The sequence below is a fragment of the Stegastes partitus genome, unplaced genomic scaffold (assembly GCF_000690725.1).
Source record: "Stegastes partitus isolate 25-593 unplaced genomic scaffold, Stegastes_partitus-1.0.2 Scaffold1123, whole genome shotgun sequence".
NCBI lineage: Eukaryota > Metazoa > Chordata > Actinopteri > Pomacentridae > Stegastes > Stegastes partitus.
The window spans coordinates 163051-186462 of NW_007578854.1; the positions used below are offsets into that span (position 1 = coordinate 163051).

At 42.4% G+C, this 23412-nt stretch overlaps 3 protein-coding genes across 5 annotated transcripts in view; 2 read left to right on the forward strand and 1 right to left on the reverse strand.

Annotated features, from left to right (window-relative positions):
- Positions 1 to 10536, forward strand: part of dennd4c (DENN/MADD domain containing 4C) — a 42575-nt gene extending 32039 nt beyond the window's left edge. The window contains exons 13-34 of one of the 2 annotated variants that reach the window (XM_008296350.1): positions 248 to 393; positions 611 to 649; positions 915 to 1045; positions 1129 to 1261; positions 1386 to 1592; positions 1687 to 1815; positions 2699 to 2846; positions 2940 to 3089; positions 3203 to 3322; positions 4333 to 4464; positions 4568 to 5655; positions 5819 to 6011; positions 6112 to 6209; positions 6291 to 6466; positions 6543 to 6701; positions 6784 to 6982; positions 7074 to 7184; positions 7556 to 7693; positions 7829 to 7946; positions 8307 to 8463; positions 8570 to 8634; positions 8818 to 10536. In XM_008296350.1, the coding sequence (XP_008294572.1) occupies positions 248 to 393; positions 611 to 649; positions 915 to 1045; positions 1129 to 1261; positions 1386 to 1592; positions 1687 to 1815; positions 2699 to 2846; positions 2940 to 3089; positions 3203 to 3322; positions 4333 to 4464; positions 4568 to 5655; positions 5819 to 6011; positions 6112 to 6209; positions 6291 to 6466; positions 6543 to 6701; positions 6784 to 6982; positions 7074 to 7184; positions 7556 to 7693; positions 7829 to 7946; positions 8307 to 8463; positions 8570 to 8634; positions 8818 to 8954 (3974 nt within the window). In that variant the 3' untranslated portion in view covers positions 8955 to 10536. The remainder of the gene's footprint in view (positions 1 to 247; positions 394 to 610; positions 650 to 914; positions 1046 to 1128; positions 1262 to 1385; positions 1593 to 1686; positions 1816 to 2698; positions 2847 to 2939; positions 3090 to 3202; positions 3323 to 4332; positions 4465 to 4567; positions 5656 to 5818; positions 6012 to 6111; positions 6210 to 6290; positions 6467 to 6542; positions 6702 to 6783; positions 6983 to 7073; positions 7185 to 7555; positions 7694 to 7828; positions 7947 to 8306; positions 8464 to 8569; positions 8635 to 8817) is intronic. The other variant, XM_008296351.1, reaches the window with a different exon arrangement.
- A 170-nt stretch (positions 10537 to 10706) lies between these two features.
- plin2 (perilipin 2) lies at positions 10707 to 21161 on the reverse strand. 2 transcript variants are annotated; one of them, XR_520755.1, is made up of 9 exons: positions 21140 to 21161; positions 20856 to 20902; positions 19895 to 20090; positions 19474 to 19556; positions 19027 to 19300; positions 18032 to 18204; positions 17813 to 17872; positions 17069 to 17734; positions 10707 to 10717 (listed from the first exon to the last, which is right to left on the reverse strand). XR_520755.1 is itself a non-coding variant. In XM_008296352.1 (8 exons), the coding sequence occupies exons 2-8, from the start codon at positions 20883 to 20885 to the stop codon at positions 17285 to 17287; spliced, it is 1266 nt and encodes a 421-aa protein (XP_008294574.1). In that variant the 5' UTR covers positions 20886 to 20902; positions 21140 to 21161; the 3' UTR covers positions 17058 to 17284. The 2 variants fall into 2 exon arrangements, 1 of the variants encoding a protein (XP_008294574.1); XM_008296352.1 differs by lacking the exon at positions 10707 to 10717 and having other exon boundaries at positions 17058 to 17734.
- cdca9 (cell division cycle associated 9) lies at positions 12453 to 16059 on the forward strand. The gene is made up of 10 exons (XM_008296353.1): positions 12453 to 12564; positions 12645 to 12776; positions 12864 to 12904; positions 12994 to 13045; positions 13147 to 13214; positions 14451 to 14512; positions 14603 to 14683; positions 15386 to 15467; positions 15599 to 15685; positions 15807 to 16059. Exons 1-10 carry the CDS (start codon positions 12453 to 12455, stop codon positions 15849 to 15851), a joined length of 762 nt encoding a protein of 253 aa, XP_008294575.1. The 3' UTR covers positions 15852 to 16059.
- Positions 21162 to 23412: the final 2251 nt, after the last annotated feature.

Below are 23412 nucleotides of genomic sequence, written 5' to 3' on the forward strand. Positions count from 1 at the left end.
ATGAGATTAAGAGCAGCTCCTTCAGTGCCATACATAATAAGTACAAAATAAAGAGCAAAAAATGAAATGAAAAAATGAAAAATAGAGGAGAATGATTGATTGATGAGGGTCACTTAGCGGTTTTAAATACATTGAGCACAAAAGGACGACAATCAAGAGCAGATGTTTTATATTTTTAACGAATAAAAGCAGTCAAATCCTGCGTATGACTGCAAAAATCAAGAACGAATCTCTTCCCTGCCTGTAGGTTTTCTCAAAAGCAGAGACCGAGCCCACCAGAAGTTCTACTCCCAGCTCACCAAGACCCAGATATTCATCCGCTTCATCGAGGAGTGCACCTTCGTCAGCGACAAGGACACCGGTTTGGCCTTTTTCGACGACTGCGTTGAGAAGGTGATTAGATCGGCAGCGTCAGGCCTTCCTCTGATGTGTGCAAACCGCACGCTGTTGTTTTGTTTTTTCTCTTCCACCGGAGGTTTCCTTCCAGGAACAAGGCTTTGTTTTTACGCTGGTTTATTGGCGAAATAACATTTGTACGCTGGGAGACTAAGGAAGCTAAAATTTCCTCTGATTCATTCTGTTCCCTTTGCTCTCTTTCCTCCTCATGCAGCTTTTTCCCTCTGATAAAATCACCGACAAGGGCACCAAGGTAATTGCTTACACTGTAATCTGATTTCCTCGCACCTTGTTTTTTTTTTTTCATATTTGCTACTAACAAAAAGATAAATACATTTTAATTTTCTGCCGTTGATGAATGTTTTCAGCGAGGGGGCGTGGACATTTCCTGCTTTTCTTCTATCCTAAAATCTAACCTCAATCAAACAAGCATGTTGAACTGCCTGACTGGAATGTACTTGCAGTTGAGTGTTTTTTGTTCCAGCAGCTCAACTCTGTGAGTGTGAACTTTGCTGCAGGTCGAAGGAGAGTCATCCGAGGACACGCGACTGCTGGAGCTGGACGAGTCTCAAAAGAGTGAGCACACTGTCTTCGTCATGCCTCCCGAGCCTCCGCCTAACGACGGGCCCGAGCCGGCTCCTCGATACACGTAAGTCCTCGCTTCGTCGAAAGGAAAACAACATCTTAGTGCTCACTTGACCTTCGACAACAACCTTGCTTTGTGCTCTCCAGATATAAAGGCTTCCCCAGGCTGCAGATGAGTCTGTTCGACCGTCCCAGAGTGTTGCGTCCAGCGCTTAACAGCAGAGCGACGTGGGACAGTTTGTCCAACAGCCCTGCACTGCTGGCTAAGAGAACAAAGCAGGTCAGCACAAACTCACACACACCTCAGTGTTTTGGGAACCTTAACCAGCATTAAAAATGAACTTAATCATCAACCCTCATCCACTGTCATGTTAAAATGTTGCTTTAAATCCTTGATCCAACAGGAGATCAAGCTGGCGTACAAGATGGCGAAGCGTTTCTACTCCAACCCGCCGCTGTGGGCCCGCTGCCTGTTCAGCCACTGCTACAGCATGTGGTTCATCTGCCTGCCGGCAGCGGTGCGGCTCGCCAAGTCGAAGAGCCGCGCCATGCAGCAGGCGTACAACGTCCTGTTAAAGATGAGGACCACCGAGGTGGAGGTGCTGGATGAGGTGCGGTCAGGATATGAGTGGAAATGAGCGGGTCATCCGGTTTGGTGGTGTTTTGATCGTGACTAAATGATGAGTCGTGTTTTCTGGCTGTCAGGTGTGTTACAGAGTGGTGATGCAGCTCTGTGGTGTGTGGGGTCTTCCTGTCATGGCCGTGCGAGTCCTGGTTGAGATGAAGAAAGCTGGAGTCCATCCCAACGCCATCACATACGGATACTACAACAAGGTCATAGATGTGGCCGAGCACTTTAAACCTCCAAACTCCAGCAGTTTCTGGGCATTTTATTTGGTTCTTTTCACGCTTGCACTCATTTTTTACTGCAACATAAAGTCCTGCCCCTCTATGGAAACAGAACAACCATGTTTAGAAGAAGAGGGTACTTCACAGTTAGAATGGCATAAATTATAAATATGAAAAAAACAAAAGTTGAATTTCTTTTTTTGTTGTTTTCCAAAAATCATAAAAAAACTGGACTCAACTTAGAATATTTTTCCAACTGTCCACAGGTGCTACCAACACTGAGAAAAAATTTTATAGATATTTTCCTGTTTACATTTAAATTTGTTTCCATGCTTGTCTAATATCTGCTTCGTGTAAACACAGCCTGCATTTCAGACAAAAAAAAAAAAGTCCCAGAATTTTGGTCACATGACTGTAGGTTGAAGCTATGTTAGGATTTGCTTCACAGTTGGGCCAAGAAGCTCAGAATTTTTACTTTTTTACAGAATCTGATCCCTGCAAAATGTTTATTTTTGGCATATTTTCAACTGAGACAAGTGGTTTTGCTGAAATATCCCAGTTTTAAGCTTAGATGTGGTTGTTTTTTTCCTGATAAAACACAAGTAGCACATGATTAGTTCAATTTGGTTTGATTTTACAGCTTCTGGTTTTAATTAATGTGATGTAATTTTTGGCGATTAAAAAAATCAAACTAGTAATATGCCATTCAAACCCCCTGGTGGACTTTTGGGATTCAGAGGTTTATTTTTCTCTTGTGTGTATAATTTAAAAACTGAGATATTTTGGTCTTACTGATGCACTGGTTCATCTAATTTCCTAAACACTTGCACCAATAATATACCCTCATCCTTGACTCTTCTCTCTGCAGGCCGTCCTAGAAAGCCCGTGGCCCAGCCGAAACCGTAGCGGCCTCTTTATGTGGACCAAGTTGCGAAATGTGCTTCGTGGTGTGACCCAGTTCAAACAGGCCTTAAACCGCACATCCTCCAAGACGGGATCCACACTAACCACCACAGGTAGCCATTGAATCGATTAAGAGCTGCCGTGTTTCCTCTCCTTCTGTTTCTTTGCTTCGCTACTCACGCTTCTCTTTCGGTGTCCGTCTGTAGCTGCATCAGTCGGAGGGTCAGCAGTCACTGATTCTGACCGTTTGAGTCACGGAAGTGCCGACAGCTCGAGTGAGGTCAACGGGGAGGAAAACGATGTGTTTGCTCAGAGCCACGACAAGGGAGACGCAGCAGGCAGCCACTGTAGCACAGGTACCGACTCCTAACAGCTGCTGGTCTCAGGCTGGAAAACATGAGAGAAAAAATCCTCTTTAAATGTTAATATATGAGCTGAAATTAATATGGTGGGTTTGTGTGATCTGCAGGGAGACAGTCTGATCAAGGCTACGGCTCTAAAGACGAGTTACACCAGGAGCTGGCAGAAGCTTCACACACAGCTGTTCCTTCAGCTGACGAGAGGAACAACCCCAAAGGCCAGCATAATGGTGAGAACAGTCAGGTCACGGTTATTTATACAGTGTAAAAAAATTAACATTTTTAACTCTTTTTTAATTTATTTTTTTAAACAATAAAATAGTTTACATTTTTATTGTATAAAAAATACACTTTTTTGTGTTAAACTCATCCAATATATATTTATATATAAATATTTGCCGTTATTTGAAAGAAATATTTCATTTATTTATGAAAAACAGTAATTTTAAAAAACTGTTTACAGCTTCTTGAATTTCAGATATTATCTCATAAAATTACAGAGAAAAACATTTAATCAATCACAATGTGTGACTGTAAAATTTTTAACAGATATTATTGTTAATGTTAAACTTTTTTTTTACAGTTTTTGGACATTACAGCATTCCACCACTTATCAACATATTTTTTTCTGCCACTCTTGCTGCAGATTTTTTTTTCCCCCAGGGTCTTTGTTTTTTCTTTTACAACAAATTTAAACAACACATCAAAGTGCTTTTCAGTAAAAATGTTTTTTTTTTTTAAAGTTAGCGCTATGAATTAACCTATAAAATTAAATTATAGAGGTTAAGACCCTGAAGTGTTGTTTATGCTGTGGATATACCTGAGAAAAGATTGTTTAAAATACAGGGGTTTTTTTTTGTTTTTTTTTATTTATTTTTTTAAAACAAAAATAAATATTAAGTTTCAGACCTGACAGTATTATTAATTATTGATGTTAGCCAGAAATTTAGAACTGAAGTTATGACCCTATAAATATGTACATAAAACCCAGCAAATCACATGAATGCTTTACCTTTAAAAAGACCTTGAAAGTTAAAAGGTTGCATCATTAGAGCGATGATTATGTGTGTAGCTTTGGTTCTGATCATTTAAGTGTAGTTCCGGCTAAAACGAAAACAGAATTAGTTATGTATAAAGTTATGAACATCCAGCCTCATGTGCTGCTGTTTAAGGTTGTGCGTGCACCGTGACTCCTGTTATTTCGGTGCTAGCTTCCTACATGCGTTCCTTTTTTAACCAGGCGGTGACATTGCTGGCTCAGTGGACAGTGCAGTGGCAGTGGCAGAACCTCCCAGTCCAGTCGATGTGCCCTCACCAGTCCCCAGTATTGTCAAACTGTCCACAGGGAGCTTCGACGCTGGCAGGGAAACAGGTGAGCAAGAACATGACCTCTGAAGGTCTCATCTTTTAGTGTGGAAAGATCAGTTAAGTTTGCAATCCCAGCAGCTTAGACTGTATCTGTGTATCTTCTGCAGGTACGGGGAAGCTGTTCAGGAGACACAGCAGCAAGACTGATCATGTGTCTCCACCTGATGAAGATGCCTCCCGTCAATCAGAGGGTGTAGCTAAACCGTCTCAGCAGCAGCGGCAGAAGTCCTTTTCTGAGCGCAGCTGCAGCTTCAGCGCTGAGACTCGCGCTGGGATGCGTTTGGAGAGAGACGTGGACCACATGGCCAGCCAGATGGGCGCCGACGCTCGGATCCTGGCTGCAGCGCTCTCCGGAGGCCAGAGTCCTCCTCCAAACAGTGTGTCCAAAGCTCTGTTTAAAGACCTGGAGGAAGAGCCTGAGGATGATCAGGGCTTGACTCTTCGGACGCTGGAAGACAGCCGAGGAGCGCCGGAGGAAAGGAAGGGAGATGATAAGGAGGTGAAGGGGACCGAGGTGGACGGGGAGAATCGACAGAGGAAGCTCACCGAAACACAGGATGACGAGTCCGGAGCGCGAGGAGCGACCTTGGAGAGGGCAGACGTCGAGGCAGGCGCTGATCCACTTTCCCTCCTGGTGTCGGAGAGCGAGGAGTCGGCCTCCGTCACCAGCCAGGAGCTGCCGCGGCCCGTCCCAGCTGTGGTGTCCCGGAACCTGGCTGAGGAGATCGAAATGTACATGAGCCTGAGGAGCCCGCTGGGCGCCAAGTCCTCCAGCATGGAGCTCCAGCAGTCCCAGGGAGACTCCACTGACGCCCCCCAGCCCAAACAGCCCATAGAGCGGAGGTCCAGCCTCCCGGTGCCTCCTGTCAAAACGCCGACCGGCTCACCAGGCGACACCCCCAAACGCAGCCCCAGCACCGTCACTCGATCCAAGACGTTTGCAGCAAAGACAAAGACACCTGGAAGCGCCGCAGCGAGTCCAGGGCCCAGGTCGGCCTCGCTGACGGCGCTGGTCAAGTCCTCGCAGGGAGGCTCACTGGGCTCCGTCATCAACTCCATCTCAGGCATCAAGATGGACACCCTGTTGTCGGGGCCTAAAATCGATGTGCTCAAGTCGAGCATGAAGCAGGCGGCAAATGTAGCCAGCAAGATGTGGGGGGCCGTGGCATCAGCCTACAACTACTCAGATGACGAGGTGAGTGTTACAAGAGGATGGTTCCACATATTTTAATGCTCGTCAGACCTGATAAATCCCTGATACCACTGCTTCCAGCTCATCTGCTGCTTTACTTTGACTGATTCATTTTTCGTCAGTGTAGAACGATTTTGCCTTAATTCCTTCTGACTCTTCTCTGCAGGATGAACAAGCGCAGGCCGGTGGCGGCTTCCCATCCCATCTGGATGAAAACATGCTGTCTGCACACGACTTGGATGAGAGTCCAGAGAGAAGAACCATCCCCGGGTTGGTGGCCAACGGTCTGAACCAGAGCTGCACCAGTCTGGGCAGCAGCAGTGGCAGCAGTGACATCGGCCGAGGGACCCACCAGACACGTAAGTGCTACACCTGCTGCTGTACATAAATCAGGAACATTAAAGGAAAGAAAAGCTGAGTTCTTTCAGAGGTCAGGATTGATTTTCTCTCCGTCTGCAGATCCAACTCCAGGGCGAGCAGGCAGGGGTCCAGACTCTGAGCAGAGCTCCTCGCATCACGCGTCCTCCTCCAGCATCTACCAGAACTGTGCACTGGAGGTCAGACTTACTGTAAAAACACAAACTCCCTCTTTGCTGCTGCAGACGTGTAAACTGGACTAACTCGACTGTACACAACAGGTGCTGATGTCCAGCTGCTCCCAGTGCCGCTCCTGTGAAGCTCTGGTGTACGACGAGGAGATCATGGCAGGCTGGACAGCCGACGACTCCAACCTCAACACCAACTGTCCTTTCTGTCGCACAGCCTTCCTGCCCTTACTGCACATCGAGTTTCATGACTTGCGCACGATGACCGGGTATGAATCTGTTTGCAGCGACCACACAAACACACTAAATGACTCTTCTTCTGACTAATCTGTGATTTCCTTTCAGGTTCTTTATGAACCCCAGTGCCTCAGGAGACAGCATCCACAGCACCAGTACTCAGCCCACAGCGAGCAGCTCAGCGGACATTAAAACACCAGACCTGATCAGTTTTCCTGAGGAGGAACCGAGGGAGACTCTGGATAATCGTACTGCGACACACAAGAGGTACAGCTTTACCTGCATGTGCCACAACTCTCCAGGGATTTATTCACAAGGTATTAAAACCTACCCATTGTTGTGTTTCCAGTCTGATTCCAGAGCCGGTGCAGTCGGACCCCCTGGGTCTCCTGGAGCACCAGGCAGCAGGGAAGCAGCAGAGGTGTAGTGGGACTTCACTGACTCGCAGCAACAGCGTTGGAGGACCGCTGCAGAGCCTGGACTACTCCCAGAGACCTGGACACGGTGTCTCCACCACCAGCCTGCCCTGCAGCCTGCAGGAGGTGTCGGTCCGTGTCCCAAACCGAACCTGTCACTAAATACAGCACCTGTACCTGCAGTGCAGTGGGATTAATTGGTGGATTATTGTGTGTTTTTCAGGATGGCATGGGAGCAAAACGACCAAATCCCAAGCCGGTGTCAGTACCGTACCTCAGCCCGTTGGTCCTGCGCAAGGAGCTGGAGACGCTGCTGGAGAATGAGGGCGATCAGGTAAACTTCTCCATCAGCTCTTTCACACACTGACGGCTTCATCAGGCCGTTAAAGTGGCGGCATTCTGACATCCAGACAAAGGTCACGTTTCCATTAATGTTTCTCACATCATGTTTATTATTAAGGACAGTTTGGTTTGTAGCCTAAAAGATTTAAAATTGTAGAACAAAATGAGTGAGAACAGTGTGTTGGGATTGTTCTGACATGAACTGATCATGGGTGATGTTTTTGGACAAATATTGGTGCTGAAACAGAGAAAAAAAAAAGCCTCAGCAAAAGCATTTCTCACAACTCAAGTACTATTGCTTGTGCACATCTATATATTCTGTTGTCTAAAGTAAGTCTAACTTCTGGGCTTTTATCTCTCCAGGTGATCTACACCCACAAGTTCCTGAGCCAGCACCCCATCATATTCTGGAATCTGGTTTGGTATTTCCGCCGCCTGGACCTGCCGACTCACCTGCCTGGACTCATCCTTACATCTGAGCACTGCAACAATGGAGTGCAGGTCAGACACCAAACAAATCATCTGTTTCTGTTGTTTCTGTTATTGTGGCTTCCTGTCCTCTTTCTTCTCAGTCTTAGTCGTATATTTTCTTTTCCACACTCTGTCAGTTCGATTCATGTCGGTTTATATTTGCAGCTGCCCCTGACGTCGCTGTCGCAGGACAGCAAGCAGGTTTACGTACAGCTGCTGTGGGACAACGTCAACCTGCACCAGGAGCCCGGAGACCCGCTTTACCAGCTCTGGAGGACCTTTAGTGAGTGTTCAGTGGCTGAATTTTCATAACGTCTTAAATAAGAAGACATGTGCAGCCATTCAGTGTTGCTGCAGCATCTTTTAAATGATCTGGATGAGGAGTTTTTGGTTGTAGAAGACCACAACTTCCACTAGAGGGCACCAAAGACAGTCATTTAAATCCTACAAATGGTGGCTTTAATGTATATTATCCAATACTAGAACTAATTTTGTTTAAATAGACAAGATTATTTCAGCTAACTTGTGAAAGAAGTACTTGTTATGGTCACTGTTGCTGGTCAGACTTGGGTTTTATCACTAAAACTATGGAAGACATCAACAGAGGTCCTGATGCTGCATGTATGTTGTGTCTTCCTCCCAGTGGAGAAAAAGGGGACTCTGGCTCCGACGGACCACCAGGAGGTCCGAACCCTCCTCAACACGATTGTTCGCAACATCCAGACCAACGACGTCTACGGTCCCATCAACCTGCTGATCCGAGAGATCAAGCGGCGTCCAGACGGGGTCAAACGACAGAGGTCAGAGCACTTTCTGTTCCCTTTTGTTTAAAAAAAAAAAATGTTGCAGCACATTTAAAGCGTCAATGAAAATGTTTCTCATTTCTCTGCTCTGACTTGCTCTCAGGAGCATCTATAGAGAAATCCTGTTTCTTTCGCTGGTGGCCTTGGGACGGGAGAACATAGACGTAGGTGAGTGGATGGTTGAAAGGAAAATCAAACAGCGTCTTGCATCTTTGAAGGGAAGCCGAAGGTTGTGAAAAAGACTGAAATGTTCCCTAAACTGTATCAGGTTGAGTCTGCGCTTGTTCATTTGCACGTTTTTTATTTTGTTGTTGTTGGTGTCCTCACGTTTGCTCTCTTTTTCGACTACAGAGGCCTTCGACAGGGAGTACCGCCTGGCCTACGACGAGCTGAGCGCCGAGCAGCTCAAGTCTTTGCACCGCATCGACCGGCCGCTGAGCCCGAGCGTCCAGTGGTGCCTTAAATGCTTCGGAGCCCCTTTCATCTGAACGCAAAGCCTGACCAGAGACGGCATCGTTTAGAGTTTAAACACCTCCAACCGCCCAAACATGGTACTACTTCTTCTTCCTCTTTGCCTCGGAAGATGCCCGTTGTCTGCTTCTCTTCTTTATTTTTCTACTACCTTTAAACGCTTCTGAGAGGTTTCCCAAGCAGCTGCCTACAGGTGGGACTGGTTTTGTGAACTGCTTGGACTCTTTGGGGACGAGTTGAGCTGACTTTCCTTACAGATGGTCTATAGAGCGATAAATCACTGTACAGAATGTATTGACTGCCCTCGTGTGAGTGTGTGTAGAAGCAGACTGTTTCTTGCTTTTGCTTAGAGATCAGTTGTTTGAACAGTGTACAGACTCTTTGTGCACTTTCCAAAAAACAAAAACAACAGCAACTTGAGTCCACCTGTCTTTTTGTACATATTTTTTCACTTTTGGGGGAATTCTAAAAACCAGGGTTGCCTCTTTTTTTTTTTTTTTTTTTCCTCCAGGCGACACGTCTCGATGAATTGTCCGATTCTTAACGAATGTTCAGGTTGTTTAAATGTACAGGCTCTCCGTCTGCGGCAGCACACGTGCAGACGGGGAGCGGACCGGCGGACAATCACTAATTATCAGTCACTAACGATGATTCACAACATTCCAGACGCTCTGCTCTCACAGCGGGCCTCACACCAACGCCGACACTCAGCCGATTTTTAGAAGCAGGTATCGTCAAACGGCAAAGATTAAAAAAGGTGTGCCACACTACTGATTCCCACACATGAAAACCAGACACACCGATGCAGTCCAGCTTGTGTTTTTAATATCCGCGTTGTTTTAACAGTCTCGTGCTGTTGTCATTCAGCGAAGATGCCTTATTGTTATGATGAGCTGGAGCTGTAATTCACACGTGCTTAGAATGAACCGCTAAGGCGTTTTACAGTAGATGTATTACTTGCTGACCGGATCGTGGTTCACACAGTAGCTTTGATTAATAACGCAAAAGGGCTTCTTCAGGACTGCCGACACTGTGTCGAGAAAGACAGACTTTGACGTGACATTCCACTTAAATGCGGAAAAAAAAAAAACAGCTCGACGAATCGCTGGGAAACGGGTTTCGATGGGTTTGTTTGGGAGAGTGACTTGTACAGATGAGATGATGTAAAATATTCCGTTTGCACTGCATAGATTGACCTTAAACCAGGGTGAGAATAAGATTAAAAAGAAAAAAAAAAAAGATAGAATATTAACAACACACACCAGGTTTGTCCTCCAAAACAACAAAGAAATTCTCAATTATTTATTTTTGTATTATTGATATTTGGATTGCAGTCAATGTGCTAATCTAGGATTTTTATGACTAACACCTCCCCTTCCTTTCCCTTTTAATCTGTCTGAAGGGATTCCACCCTGTACTGACTTTGTAAATTTGATCTCCTTATGGCAGAGGATGTACAGAAAAGACTTTTTTTTTTTTTAATAAAAAAAAAAAGAAAAATAGTAGAATAAATGATCTCTTTACCGTCCTGTGGAAAGGAAATGAATGTCTACACTTAAGTGCGCTGCAATAAATGAGTTTGTGAATTGATTAAAAACGAAATGAGTCTGTTTTTTTCTTTGTGTGTGTCGATAACAGTTTGTGTTTTCAGTGTCAGATGTGAAAATCTGCCTTGTTTATATGTAAACCTCCATTGTATGAATACGGAGCCGCGTAAAGGTCACAGCAGGAGTTTGTTTAAGGACAACCTTTGTTTTGTCTTGCATTACCTTTGTGTTTCCTCACAACAACCGTCCCATTTAGTTCAGCATAGTTATAATGTTATGCCAGTTTAAAGGAAACACAGAATATGAAGCATATTGTGAGGAACAGCAGAATTTTTTTTTCCCCCAGGATGTGCAAATGTGTTGTGAGATGATTGTTCCAAGGAAACACAAATATATCGCAACTTAAAGCAAAGGTTTTTGTGAATGAATACATCCCAAATTTTACAAATGTGTTGCGAGGGAATGCAAAAGTTATTGTGAGGGAACGCAGACGTGTGCAAGGAAGTGCAAAAGTTGTTGCCAGTGAAAACAAATGTGTTGCAAGGTAATGCAAAAGCTGTTACGAAGGAATGTAGAAATGTTGCGAGGAAACGAAAGTTATTGTGAAAGAAGACAACGTTATGCAAACATTATTGTGGGGGAACACAGAAGTTGCAACGAGGAAAGGAAATATGTGAAGGGAAAGAAAAAACGTTGTAAAGGACTGCAGAAGTCTTGTGAGGAAACATGAATGTGTTGTAAAGGAAAAGTTATTAGTTCATGCAAAACTTGTGAGGGAACACAAAAGTGTTGAGGGAACAAAGAAACAAAAGTTGTAAGAAGGAAACAGAAACGTCGCACGGTAACAGAAGTTATTATGAGGGTGTGGTGCAAGAGAATTTACTACATTTTGTAGGGGAACGCAAAAAAATTTTTAGGGAACGCAAAAGTGTTGCAAGGTAATGCAGAACTTGTTGCGAGGGAACAGAAATGTGTTGCGAGGAATGCAGGAATATTGCAAGATAAACCGGTTTTTGCAAAGGAACTCAAATGTGTTGTGAGGGAATGCAAAAGTTATTGTGTAGGAATGTAAATGTGGACGAGGAAACACAAAAAGTTGTTGCAAAGAAAAGAATCAGGTGAGGGAGCACCAAAGTGTTGTGAAGGAATGCAAAAATTGTTGCAACACAACATGAACGTGTTGAGGGAACAAGGAAATGCATCATTTGTAACTGAGGAACACAGAAATGTTGCAGGGTAGCAAAAGTTATTGCGACAGAACTCCAGTGTGGTACGAGACAATTTACTAAATTTTGTCAGGGAACGCAAATGTGTGAAAGGAAAAATTGGTGAGGTAGCACCAAACTTGTTGGGAGGGAATGGAAACGCATTGCAGGAACACAGAAATGGTGCAGGGTATCCCAGATTTTGTGAAGGAACTGAAATGTTTTGTGAGGGAATGCAAAAATTTGGTGAGGAAACATGTTTTTTTTGCAAAGAATCACAGAAGTCTGGTGAGGGAACACAGAAGGTGTTGCAAGGTAACACAAAAAGTTATGTGAGGGAGGAATTTTTTTTTTCAGTGTGTTTGACAATATCCATACTATTATCACTGACACAGTTTAAATAAATGAAAACCGAGTTATTTTTTTAAACAAACAAAAAACGCATGCGCAGTTCAAATATCATTTTGCTACTAAGCAGCACACTTAAAATTATTTTCAAAAAATTATTCCACATTTTTTTCTCTTCGAGGCAGGCAGTTTTACAGACAACAGGGAGGTCAAAGTTCATTTTTTTCTTCAACAAGATAAAACTTTTTTTTTTTTTTTTTTTTACGTCAACACATGAAAGTCGAACCGTATCCTTCCGCCGAGCAGCGCCGCTCCACAACCAGCGCATGGATACGTTAATTAGCGGCGCTGCGGCTTCAGGTGCGCTCGTAGCCGGACTAGATTTCCGGTGTGCAGGTGGACGTGGAGCAGCGAGATGCCGCTGAAGAGAGCCAGGACCGCGGCGAGCGGAGCCACCAAGGAGCAGCTGGGCCGGGACATGCGGCAGAGCAGGCTGGCTCTGTTCATCCAGCAGGTGGAGAAAGAAGGTTTGGACCCTCAGAAACTAAGGTTTGAACTTTTAAATCCGCCATGTTTGTTTGTTTTTAATAAAAGCGTTTCTTCACAGCTCAGGAGCGCATGAACGAGCTGGAGGCCAAAATGGAGAATATGTTCGCGACGGTGAACAAAGTGTTCAAAGTGGAGCTGATGAAGATGCCTCCGTCTCTGCAGAACACGCTCATAGGAGAGTTAATCAGCGGTGAGACGGAATTAGTTAATAATTAACCCTCTGCTCAGGCTAGGAGGAGAGCTAAATGATTATTTTAATTATATTTTTCTCTGGTAGAAGAAGAAATCTCAGCCAGTGATGTTTCCATCGCCATGAAGGTGAGTTTAGAGCTTTTTTTTCCTCTTATTTTTTAAAATATTATTATCATAGTTATTATTATAACGGTGATCATTTCCATCTTTTACAGAGTGAATCTCGCGAGATACCGCAGCCACTCAGGAGGATACGCAGCAAAAGATGTACAATATTTTTTTTAAAAAATCAATATGCCCATTAATTTACCCTGTTTTTTTTTTTTTAATTCACTACATAAAATATTTTTAAATTGTAATTTCTGCAGTAAAATCCGCTGATTCTCCGCCCATCCAGTGCACCCCAGTCCAGAGATGCTCCTCCAAAACTTCCAAGGTTGGTGATGTTTGCACCACAGACTGTGTAAAAGTTATACAGTCTGTGGTTTGCACAAGCTTTCCAGTGTCAGAAAAGCAAAAACAGTTACCTGTAATAAGTCCAGCTGCATTTCTGACACCCTTGTTTTTCATTACACAAAAAAAGGCTTTTCTAATCCACAGACTATGTAAAAAAAAGAACTATGTGCAGTTATTAGTGGAATAAATGTTTAAATACTTAAATTGTTGGTTAGAAAGTACAATTTGGGTGGAACTCGCCTTCAAAACTGTAGAAGCCATTTTATAATGGTCTTTATTAAGTTCAGTTTTACAGTGAAATTGAGTTTCATTTTATTTAAGCAAACCGTAAATTATGAATTGCATTATGTTAGGAATATTAAGGAAGGAAAACAATTTATTTTTTCTCTAAGTCTGAATTTATCTTAGTAATATTTGGTTATGGGTGGAGTATCTAATTATATTGCCGTGGACACAGGTGGGATGGGGTGGCCCTTTTGTTCTGTGAAGGTGAAGAAGAGCGTCACGGCAAATGTTTTTTGACCGTTTAATTTTTTAATCCTGAATTATGACTTTGGACTTTTTGTTGTCATGGATTCGCATCACCTATGGAAATTGTGGAACAAATGTGAAAATAAAGGAACTCTAAGAACGGATCCGTGAGTACTTAAAGTTGTTTTCATATTGTGGACTGTGGATACGCGTCAAAATTAAGAGACTGCTCCCATCACCTAAGTGACAATTTTTATCTTCTGGGGAAATTGTCACTACAAAAACTATACATACTTGGAAAGAAAATAGCATTTTGGGTTTCAGCACACCTTTAGAACCACAACTTTTTGGACACAAAGTGGTATTTTTGGGTGGAATAAACCTTTAAAACCACAAATTGTTGGACAGAAAGCAGCAGCAACAGAGAGAGGGACACACTGATCCTTTATCCAGAGTTGTCATCTCTTACAACACCCCGTAAATATCAGAATGTATGAAAGCCCGTCTTTATGGGGGGAAAGTATTATTAAAAAGTCAGTATAATTAAAATGCTTAATGTCCATGTCAGATAAAAAGATATGCCTACTTAATGTATGTGTTTAGCCTTATAGCAATGTTCTTAAACCATGATTATGAACCAGAGCACATCCATGCTGTTACAAAAAACAACAAATGACCTTCTGACGGACACAGAATGTTGTTGTTAAATGTTTGCTTCTCATTCATTTGTTTTCTTTCTTTCTAGGGAGGAAAAGCGACAAAGAGGACCAGAACACTAGTTGGCAGCAACAGCACCGGAAACCTCATGTGAGATTAGAATTTAAAGTTAAGCATAACAGCATAACATCTTCTCTGCTGAGCGTTTTGCACGTCTAGAACTTGTTTCTGTTGCTGCAGGGGATCTTCAGTCTCCACCAGCAGAACTCAAACCCGGCTGACGAGCCGCAAAACCACCGAGCAGACCAAAACTAAACTCAGGTGTGCTGCTGCTCGTGTCTCTTTAGATTCTTTTTATTGCTTTCTAAAGCTCTTTGTTCGTAATTATCAGATTTGCTTTTATCTTATGAACCCTGTGGAACCCTCAGGTCTTCTGATGGTGGCTTTTAAATTAAATATCAGTTATTATGGTCCATATTTCTGGAGCTGCCTTCCAGAGGGCAGCCGAGAATGTTTGATATTTCAAAAATCTAATCCTACGTTTTTAGTTTGGCTTTTGATTGATGCATTTAATTTTATTTATTTATTGCCATTACTATTTTTAAAAACTAATTTTCTGTATTGTTTTTTCTCTATTTATTCACTTATTTACATATTTTTGTCAATTTTAATCTAATTTATGACTAAATTTCTTCATTTTTTGGCTTATATTTAGTCCTTTTTTATCTGTATTTTATCACTTCCTCTTTCATTAGAACTTTAACTGATCTGGTTCTGTCGTTTCTTCATTGCATATTTATTCATGACAGTGTTTCCTCTGTTCTTCAGTGTTTTATTGAGCGTTTATTTATAACATGATGCCTAGTTTTCCATTTTATTGTTTGAAAAGTATGTTAATAAATCTGATCCAGTAGAAACATGTTGCACAGAGATAATGTTTGAGCCTCTGTAGGTATTTTTACACGTGACCGTCGCACATATTACGACCAGATCTGACTGACACCGAGTCCTGTGTTGTCTCAGGTCTGTCGTCTCTACCGGTGACCTGCACTGTTCGATGGCAGGAGCTGCTGCACACATCACTGTAACCACGGCACAGGGCCAGGTATGTGGGGCTTTTATTCTGGCAAGGTTATCGTTAAAGGAAGGAGCTCAAAGGTTGTGAATCCAGGCTTCTTAGTGTTTTAAATGTTGAATCTCTACATGCGTTTTACAAATCTGTTCTCTTCTTGGTAGGCGGTCAGCTTTTCTGAAGAGACCAAGAATGAAATCAACTGGGAGCTGCTGGACGACGTGGCCTGGTGCCAGATTCAGAAGCTCATGGTAACAGAAAGCTCGTCTTTACCTTTTTATTTATGGATCTGTTTGTTTCAGCATCACAAGAGAGGGCTTGGGAAAAAGCCTTGAGCACGGTCGATAATCCTTCATTATTTTGGATTTCCAGGGTCTGATGGATTATCTGTCTCAGCAGAGCCGCTGTCAGAGATGAGCAAAGATTCCCAAACATCCTCAGAAAGTTTCTGGATTTCATTTCATATTTGTTTTATGTTGTTTAATTTATAGAAGCTTTTATTTTTCTGAAGTATTTTTTTATAAGTTGGGTTTAACACTTAAAATGCCACATAAACGCAGTGTTAAGGGTTTCCGTTGTGTCTTGAGTTGTTTTAAAAATATAATAAAGCTTGTTTGTGCTATAATTGGTGGCTGTCGGTACAAAGTTACTCGTGTGGTAGTTTGCAAAAAAGTTATATTTGCTTTATTGTAATTTTATATATAAAAAAAAATGAAAAAGTAGCTGCTCAAGCACAAACAGTAACCACAACAACCCTCAGAGACCATAAAGAGAAATAAAACTACCTCAAAAACACCCACAGTTATGAAAATCACTCCAACTAATGCTGGATTCCTACAACAGCCTTAGCCTGAACTGAAAGATGTTGAAGCTTTTTAGTATCAGGCACAACTGATGGTTTTGTTCTGTGTATCCAGGCTGATGACAACCGACGCTGCATCTCAGACAACATCAGGACAAACAAACTGGCATGTCTGACTTTTTTTTATTACCTTCTCTCCTTTAATGTGGCATCATCAATTTGACCAAGAGGAACTAAATGTGCACACAACATGGATGGGCTGAAGGTCCTCTTCACCTCCTCTTTCTTGTTTAGGCTTCTGTAAACACAGCCAGTTTCAGGTTGTTTCTGATATTTGGCCCCTCCAACCTTTTAGTTGTGACTGTAAACTGTGGTCACCTGATCTGACACAGTCACCTTTTAATCACATTAAAATCTTGTTTGTGGCCTTTACATGTCTCATAATCTCACCATGGCTAAAAATGTCCGCCCAATGGTTGGCCCACTGCCATGTCCAGACGAACAGCATTTACTGTTTTATGAGAAGTTAAGAATATATCGACAATTAATCGGCAAAACTCCGGCCAATTATGAGTATTTTAAAAAGGGCTATAATCATCGGTCGAGCCCTAATGTTAACATCTGTAAAATGACTCTTAGTGTTCAAGAATGATGTTGTAATTTGAGTTTTTGGTTCTCTGTTGTTGGATTGAACTCTTCTCTCATCCCCAAATTTAGAGTTAATGTCCGTCACCACTTTGTAAGAATCTTTAAATGACTTAAAGCAAATTTCTTCCCCATCATGTTGAGAGAAAAAAAAGAAAAGACCCAGAAACGAGAAGTCAGTGTTCACAGGAGACTTTATGTAGAAATTCAACTGGCTCAAGTTTTGCCAGATTGGCTGGAAAATGTCTCAATTACAAAACAGTGCAAAGAATTGACAAATCTCACATTTTTTGTACTTGATGCAAGAAGATGAAGTAAAAACTGAATCCTGCTGCATTCAGCGTTAATTTAAAAAAAGAGTGAAATCGTTAAAATATAATAAAACTCTGAATATGAAGCTGGATCAGTGCTCCTCCTGCTCCTCCTGCGGGGGTCTCAGCGACTCCATCTCCACCTCCATGGGCTCCTCCCTGAGCGGCCGAGTGGAAGCAGAGCTGGAGGACGCGGTGGAGGTGGACGTTCGGGCGGGTGCGGGTTCGGGGCGGGGGTAGAAGGGACCCACCAGCCAGTTGAGCGGCGTGTTGTTGATCAGGTAATCCATCACGTTGTCCAGGGAGTCTTTAATTTTGCGTAGCTGGGCTTTGCTGCTGGACAACACGCTGTCCGGAAGGTCTCCCAGCACCTTGGCTTTGCGGAAGTTGCCGTAGACCTGCGCGGCGGAGTGTGTGAGGGAGAGCGCCTCCTGCTGGATGTTGTTGGGGAGACCCTGCAGGCCGGAGACCAGCACCAGGCAGGTGGTCTGGAGCTGCTGGGTGAGGGAATGTGCCAGGGCCAAGGTGCGAGACTCGATGACCTGAGAGGACGAGCAGAGTCAAACAAACCGTCCTGTATTTAAAAACTTGTACTCGGATAACGTTGTGAACCTCTTTACCTCTGCGTCCTGAACCTGCTCCTGACGGGAACTGTTGGGGTTCTTTCTGCGATATTCAATCTAGACAAAAAAGAAAAATATTTATTGTCAGTCCATAAGCTTCAAAAGAAATTGTGCTTTTAACGAGCCACGCTAGAGCAGAAGTTTCTGTAGCTAGAAGGCAGTTCTATGCAGATGTTCCTCATCGTAAAGCTGGTGTCGATGAGTAAGGAGACCTACCCGCTCAAAGGTGGAGTTGAGCTCAGAAATGAACTCCATGCTGCGCTGCTTGCCCTCCTGTATCCTGGCCACGGCTCTGGTGTACGCTCTCTTGCGGAGCTTGGTGGAGAGGCAGCCCAGGCGGACGTAGTAGCTCGGCTGCTTGGCGCCCTTCTCCGTTCTGGCCTCCATCTCTGTCACGAGGCAGGAAAACACGACACGCTCCGTTAAAGATGATGTCACCCGGCGTGTGAATGCCGGATCATGACTCTGTGAGCGACGCTTTCGGTCATGAAAATTGATTTAAGTTTTTATTTTACGAGTCTGGTGGTTTTCGTGTTTGTAACTTAAGTTTTATTGTGGATCTGTAGAGCTGATAATTCATCTTCAACACTGGATTTTGGATTTTAAGGAGGGAAAACCTAAAATATCCCTTCAAATATGAGGCTGGAATGACTTCCTGACTTTATCGGTGGTTCTTTTAGTCATGAAAAAGCTGATTTAAGGTTTGAACTTTCAAAGAACAAACGCGTGGACATTTGAGCTAAAACGAGCTGCAGCGTTTTGTATCTGAGCCTGAAAAATGTAGTTAATCCACGAAAACACACTCATTTAAACCGACAGTGTGCAGGATTGTTTGTTCTAAGCTTCTGCTCGGCTTAAACAACAGCTCCTTTTAATGAGACTGAAAAACAGACCACTGATGCAAGTTTACATTCCTAGATAGGCATGATCCGATAAGTGTTGTTTGCTGGAAGCGAACATCTTGAACAACAAACTCCAGCTGCCTGGTAATGAGCTGACCTTTGATGCAGCTTGTTATAGACGAACAAGCTTAAGCTCAGCAGCCTTTCTTATGTCTGTTTTGTTATTTGAAGGCTAAAGGAAATAATTTTTTAAAATAATAGTGCATCCTTATGATACAAATGCACTTGTAGATTTGATTTTACAGCATTCAGTAACATTCAGTAGCCTTCCGAGTAGTTCGATGAAACAAAGTTATTGACCCCACTCACCCAGTTCGCCCTCCGTCAGAGGCAAATACTGCTCCACCAGACTCTCGGAGGTGCTGAGGGCCGTGTCCACGCCGCTGCTCACCAGCTGGGCCACTTTGCTTTCCAGCACCGTGCTCACGCTCCCGCTGACCACGGCCCTGGTCTTCTCCACGCCGTCCTGCACCGCGCCCACCACGCTGGTCAGGGTGTCCGAGACGGTGCCCTTGGCGTCGGACACTCGGCCCGTCATGACATCCTTGGCGGTAGTTACCACATCCTTGGCGCTGGAAACGATCTGGGCGGAAGCAGATGCAATTTTTTTAAGTGATTACAGCAAAAAGTGTGAGTTAAGGAGTGGTGAGAGAACAGCTGTTGTGAAAGACGGGACAGAGGTCACGGGTGATATCTGCGGAGATTAGCTCACATCGGGGTTATGCAATGTGGCCTGTTGGTGAAAGCGGTGCATACCTGATCTGAGGGCTGGTGGAGAATCGGCAGAGTTTTCTCAATCTTGTCCAAACCCTTACAGGCCAGGTCGTTGGCAATGGCAACTGCAGGCAAAACATGAGAAAATTAGGCAACCCACAACAGAGAGGTAATTAAATTTACTCTGAAAATACTACAAAGAACAGAAAGTAAATGTCCCCAATTACACATCTAAGCCGTATTACCAGCTCTGTGGTTCATGTCTGGGTGATTTCACTAACTAGGTGAAAGATCAACATGACTAAGAGGCAGCAGCCTGACCTGAACTTCCTGTTTCAAGCTCTGCCTGCATGACTCAGCTGGTCAGAGTGCACTTATCCCGACAGTTTCACTATGACAGGATGTAGTTGGGACACAATCTAATCTTCAACACCACGTCTAGAAATATAAACCGGGCTCTTACGCTGAGGCTCCAGCTTGTCGATGATGGGCGAGGCGGTGGTGAGGGCCACGGAGGTGAGGGAGCGGACTCCGTGCTCGGCAGCCTCGCACACCGTCCTGATGTACGGGTGGTTGTCTTTGGTGTTGGAGTACAAGCTGGAAACCAGGTCGTAGGTGGAGATCACCAGAGGGAGGCTGGTCACCCGCTCCACCACACTCTGAGAGGAAACACAAAGACATACAGTACAGCTACAGTAAAGAAAAACAACCCTCTTATGACCACTTAGAGTATTCAAACTCACAGTTTAACTTGCTGTAAATGTGTTTTTGGACCAGGGTGTGTTTGAACTGATTTAAACTGAAGGCTACAAGCTTATAAAATGACTTTAATCGTCAATTATAGCCAAAAATCCCATAAGTTTCTATACATATAGATAACTCATATGCTAACTATTGTTGATTCTTCTCTTACAGTTTGACTTATACCAACAAAAATCCATTAATTTCTCTATCGAGATTACACACCTGCCAACTATTTTTGACTTTTCTTATACAGTTTGATAATTGGCAATAAAAAAAAAACATAGTTTTTATGTATAGATAACAAATACACAATTTTTTAATTTTATTTATTTTTTAAAGATTTTTTTAGACACTTTAATTATTTCCAAAAAAACATGTTTTTATATATATATATAAAGTTTGATTATTACTAAAAAATCCCACTAGTTTATATATATAGAAATATAAAACACATATGCTAATTATTTTAAATATTTTTTGACAGTTTCATTATTTAAAAAAAAAAAATCAGTTTTCTATATACAGAGAAAACATACAGTAATTATTTGTGATGGGGAAAACAATCCCATTATTTTTACTATAACAAAAGAGCACTTTCACCCAAACAGACTCTTTTTTGCTGCATTTTTTTTTATCAACAAATATCAACAAAATTCGCTAAAACTTCTTGTATAACTCACCTGATTTGAGATAACTTCAGCTGATGCCATTTCTGCTCAATAAAAACCTATAAAGAAAGAAAATAATGCGTTTCTGTTAAGGAAAACAATACATATATAGACTTTTTCTAACTAAACTCTCAGAAGTTGAGAGTAAATAAACAGAAAGAGTTACTTCCGCATTACAGTCGCTCGTTTTTAAAGCTGTATTATAATAAAAGCTCAAATTAGTTTTGTCACAGCTGCTGTAAAAGTCACACTGTTTAAAAAAAATACAAAATTAACCTGATTAAATGAAAACTTACCGAGTAATCCCACTGTCTCTACTCTGTCAACGAGCTGACTGATGCTGCGTCCAGAGCGCAGCAGCTGTTCTTATAGGCGGGAAGTATCGCGAGATTTGGGAAAGAGCGTTGACGTAAGCGCCAGCAACTTTTGTCGGTCAAAGGTTAAAGGGGTAAAAGTTTAGTCTGGTGGGGAATTCCTCTGAAATCAGCCCCAACAAGCAGTGACACACTTCAGCAGGCTGATTTCATACAGTTTCATAAGACTGTCACATTATTATTTTTCTGTTCAAAACAGAAAAAACAATATTTTCTTTATACTTTAAGTGAAAACATTTATTTTAAAATAACATTATCTGACATTAACTGTAGTCCTGAAATTATACGTGTATCTAATCTTCCCTCAATATCAATATAAACGTGTTCCTAATGCATAACATTTACTTTATTTCATATTTTGATTGGACTTTTTCTTTATTAGATTTTTTTTTTCCCCAGACAGTTTAATTATTGACGCTTAATTCTGAAATGATGGATCTTGGACAAACTGTTATTACAACATTATTACCACTGTACCATATTTAAATTCCTGACATAAAAATAATAACAAAATAAAATCACAAAGGGAGCCATAGCCGACGCTAACTAGCAATTCAAGCTAAGCTAATATAGCATCATGCTATTAGCTTAACATAAAGTCAGCTAGTTAGCATTTATAAACAGATGATAATGGGGTTTTTTTCCACTGTTGGTGAGGTGTTGTGTTACTGTTTTAGATATTGATGAGCATGATTTATAAGTACTCAAATCAGGCTACGATTACACTTATACATATCACAGATAAAGAAGGTTTATTATTATTATTGTTCAAACTAATACAAAGTCCTCCATATGACTCACATGTAAACAGAACAAAACAGTGTATATGTAACATATACTTATTTTTTTTCCTTGGTTTTCCTGCTGCACTAGTTGCATTCTTAGTGTTGTTCAGCTGAAGTTTTGTCTTTAAATTTAAACCTTTTTATTAACACACAGACATAAAATGTTAATCCACGTGTTAAATACACAGGAAGTGATGCCCCTTGTTTTTTCATCTTTAAATTTCATCATTGCATTTTGACAGTTTGTTGAACTCGTGGATAATTATGGACGATATGTGATATTTAAATGCCTCTACATCCAAAACACTCATGCAGCAAATGCAAAAAAATAGTTTTTCTGCAGGATAATAATAAAATAAATGCTACAGGATGTTTTACTAACATTGGCACTGAAGTAGATTTTGGATTTTTTACACAATAGGTCTTATTCAAGCATCCCTGTCAGTATGTTTTAATGTGCAGAGCTAATTACAACACAAACGTCATAGTTTATACATCCTGATGAAGCTGAACACTAATCGTCTCCCCAGTTCATTCTAATCCACTATTTACTCACAATGAAAGGAAGCCAGAGTCGGTGCACGTTTGTTTCCTTGCAATTTATAAGAAACTTTAGGTGAGTCCTTCAAATTAACACAAGAACCTTGACCCCCTCAGCACCCCTCCTAATTAATTTCTGATTATTCCCACGGCTTGAGCAGAGTAGCAGATAAACAGGCCCGTGTTTGCCAGTAGCTCATCGGAGCCAGATGTGCGGTTCTGGTTCTAATTCTGTGTTTCTCCCTCCATGTGTCAGCGCTTATTTCTATTTTTGCACGTGTTATTAAAAATGTGAATTAGGTGTTAATGCAGCGTCTCTGGATGCAGCACATTTGGAGGCCAGATGAGGAAACATGGGCTCGGTTCAGAGTCTCCAGTTGGCCCGCGCGCTGGGGTTCTGGATCGTGTGTGGATGAACCTCCCGGGTCCTGTTTATCAGCCTTTATGCAAGTCAGATAGGCCCCATATGGAAATGTTGGCCGCAGCAAACCGCAGACACAAAAGATTCAGTCTGAGGGAAGATGAAAGTTTGGAAATTAGTCATGATTCACTGAAGAACTGTAATAAAGAGTAAAACTGGTCCGTAGTGTTTCCACATCCAGTCAGATACCACGTCGGATTGGACTTCACCCAGATCGTATTATATTGTACACGTCATATTCTGCTCTGATCAACCTTTGAGTGATCTGATAGCAACAAAGTCCAACAACTGATGGAGAATTATACCAGGCTGAGATCATGACTCAACAGGGTGCTGTGATGAAATCGATCAGGCGTTCAGTTCTTCTGCTTAAAGGAATCCGTGCAGGCTCTGCTGGATGTCATGTTGGTCTATGAGGGGTTTCAGCAGCCAGTTTAAGTGAAGAAATG

Bases quoted from the DNA above. Each gene is read 5' to 3' on its own strand.
- plin2 (XM_008296352.1), bottom strand. From the start codon at position 20,885: ATGGCATCAGCTGAAGTTATCTCAAATCAG. The intron at 17,873-18,031 runs GTAGGTCTCCTT...TTTTTTGTCTAG, and splicing joins TCAACTCCACCTTTGAGCGG to ATTGAATATCGCAGAAAGAA. The intron at 17,735-17,812 runs GTAAAGAGGTTC...TCGTCCTCTCAG, and splicing joins AGCAGGTTCAGGACGCAGAG to GTCATCGAGTCTCGCACCTT.
- cdca9 (XM_008296353.1), top strand. From the start codon at position 12,453: ATGCCGCTGAAGAGAGCCAGGACCGCGGCGAGCGGAGCCACCAAGGAG. The intron at 12,905-12,993 runs GTGAGTTTAGAG...CATCTTTTACAG, and splicing joins ATGTTTCCATCGCCATGAAG to AGTGAATCTCGCGAGATACC. The intron at 13,215-14,450 runs GTTGGTGATGTT...CTTTCTTTCTAG, and splicing joins GCTCCTCCAAAACTTCCAAG to GGAGGAAAAGCGACAAAGAG.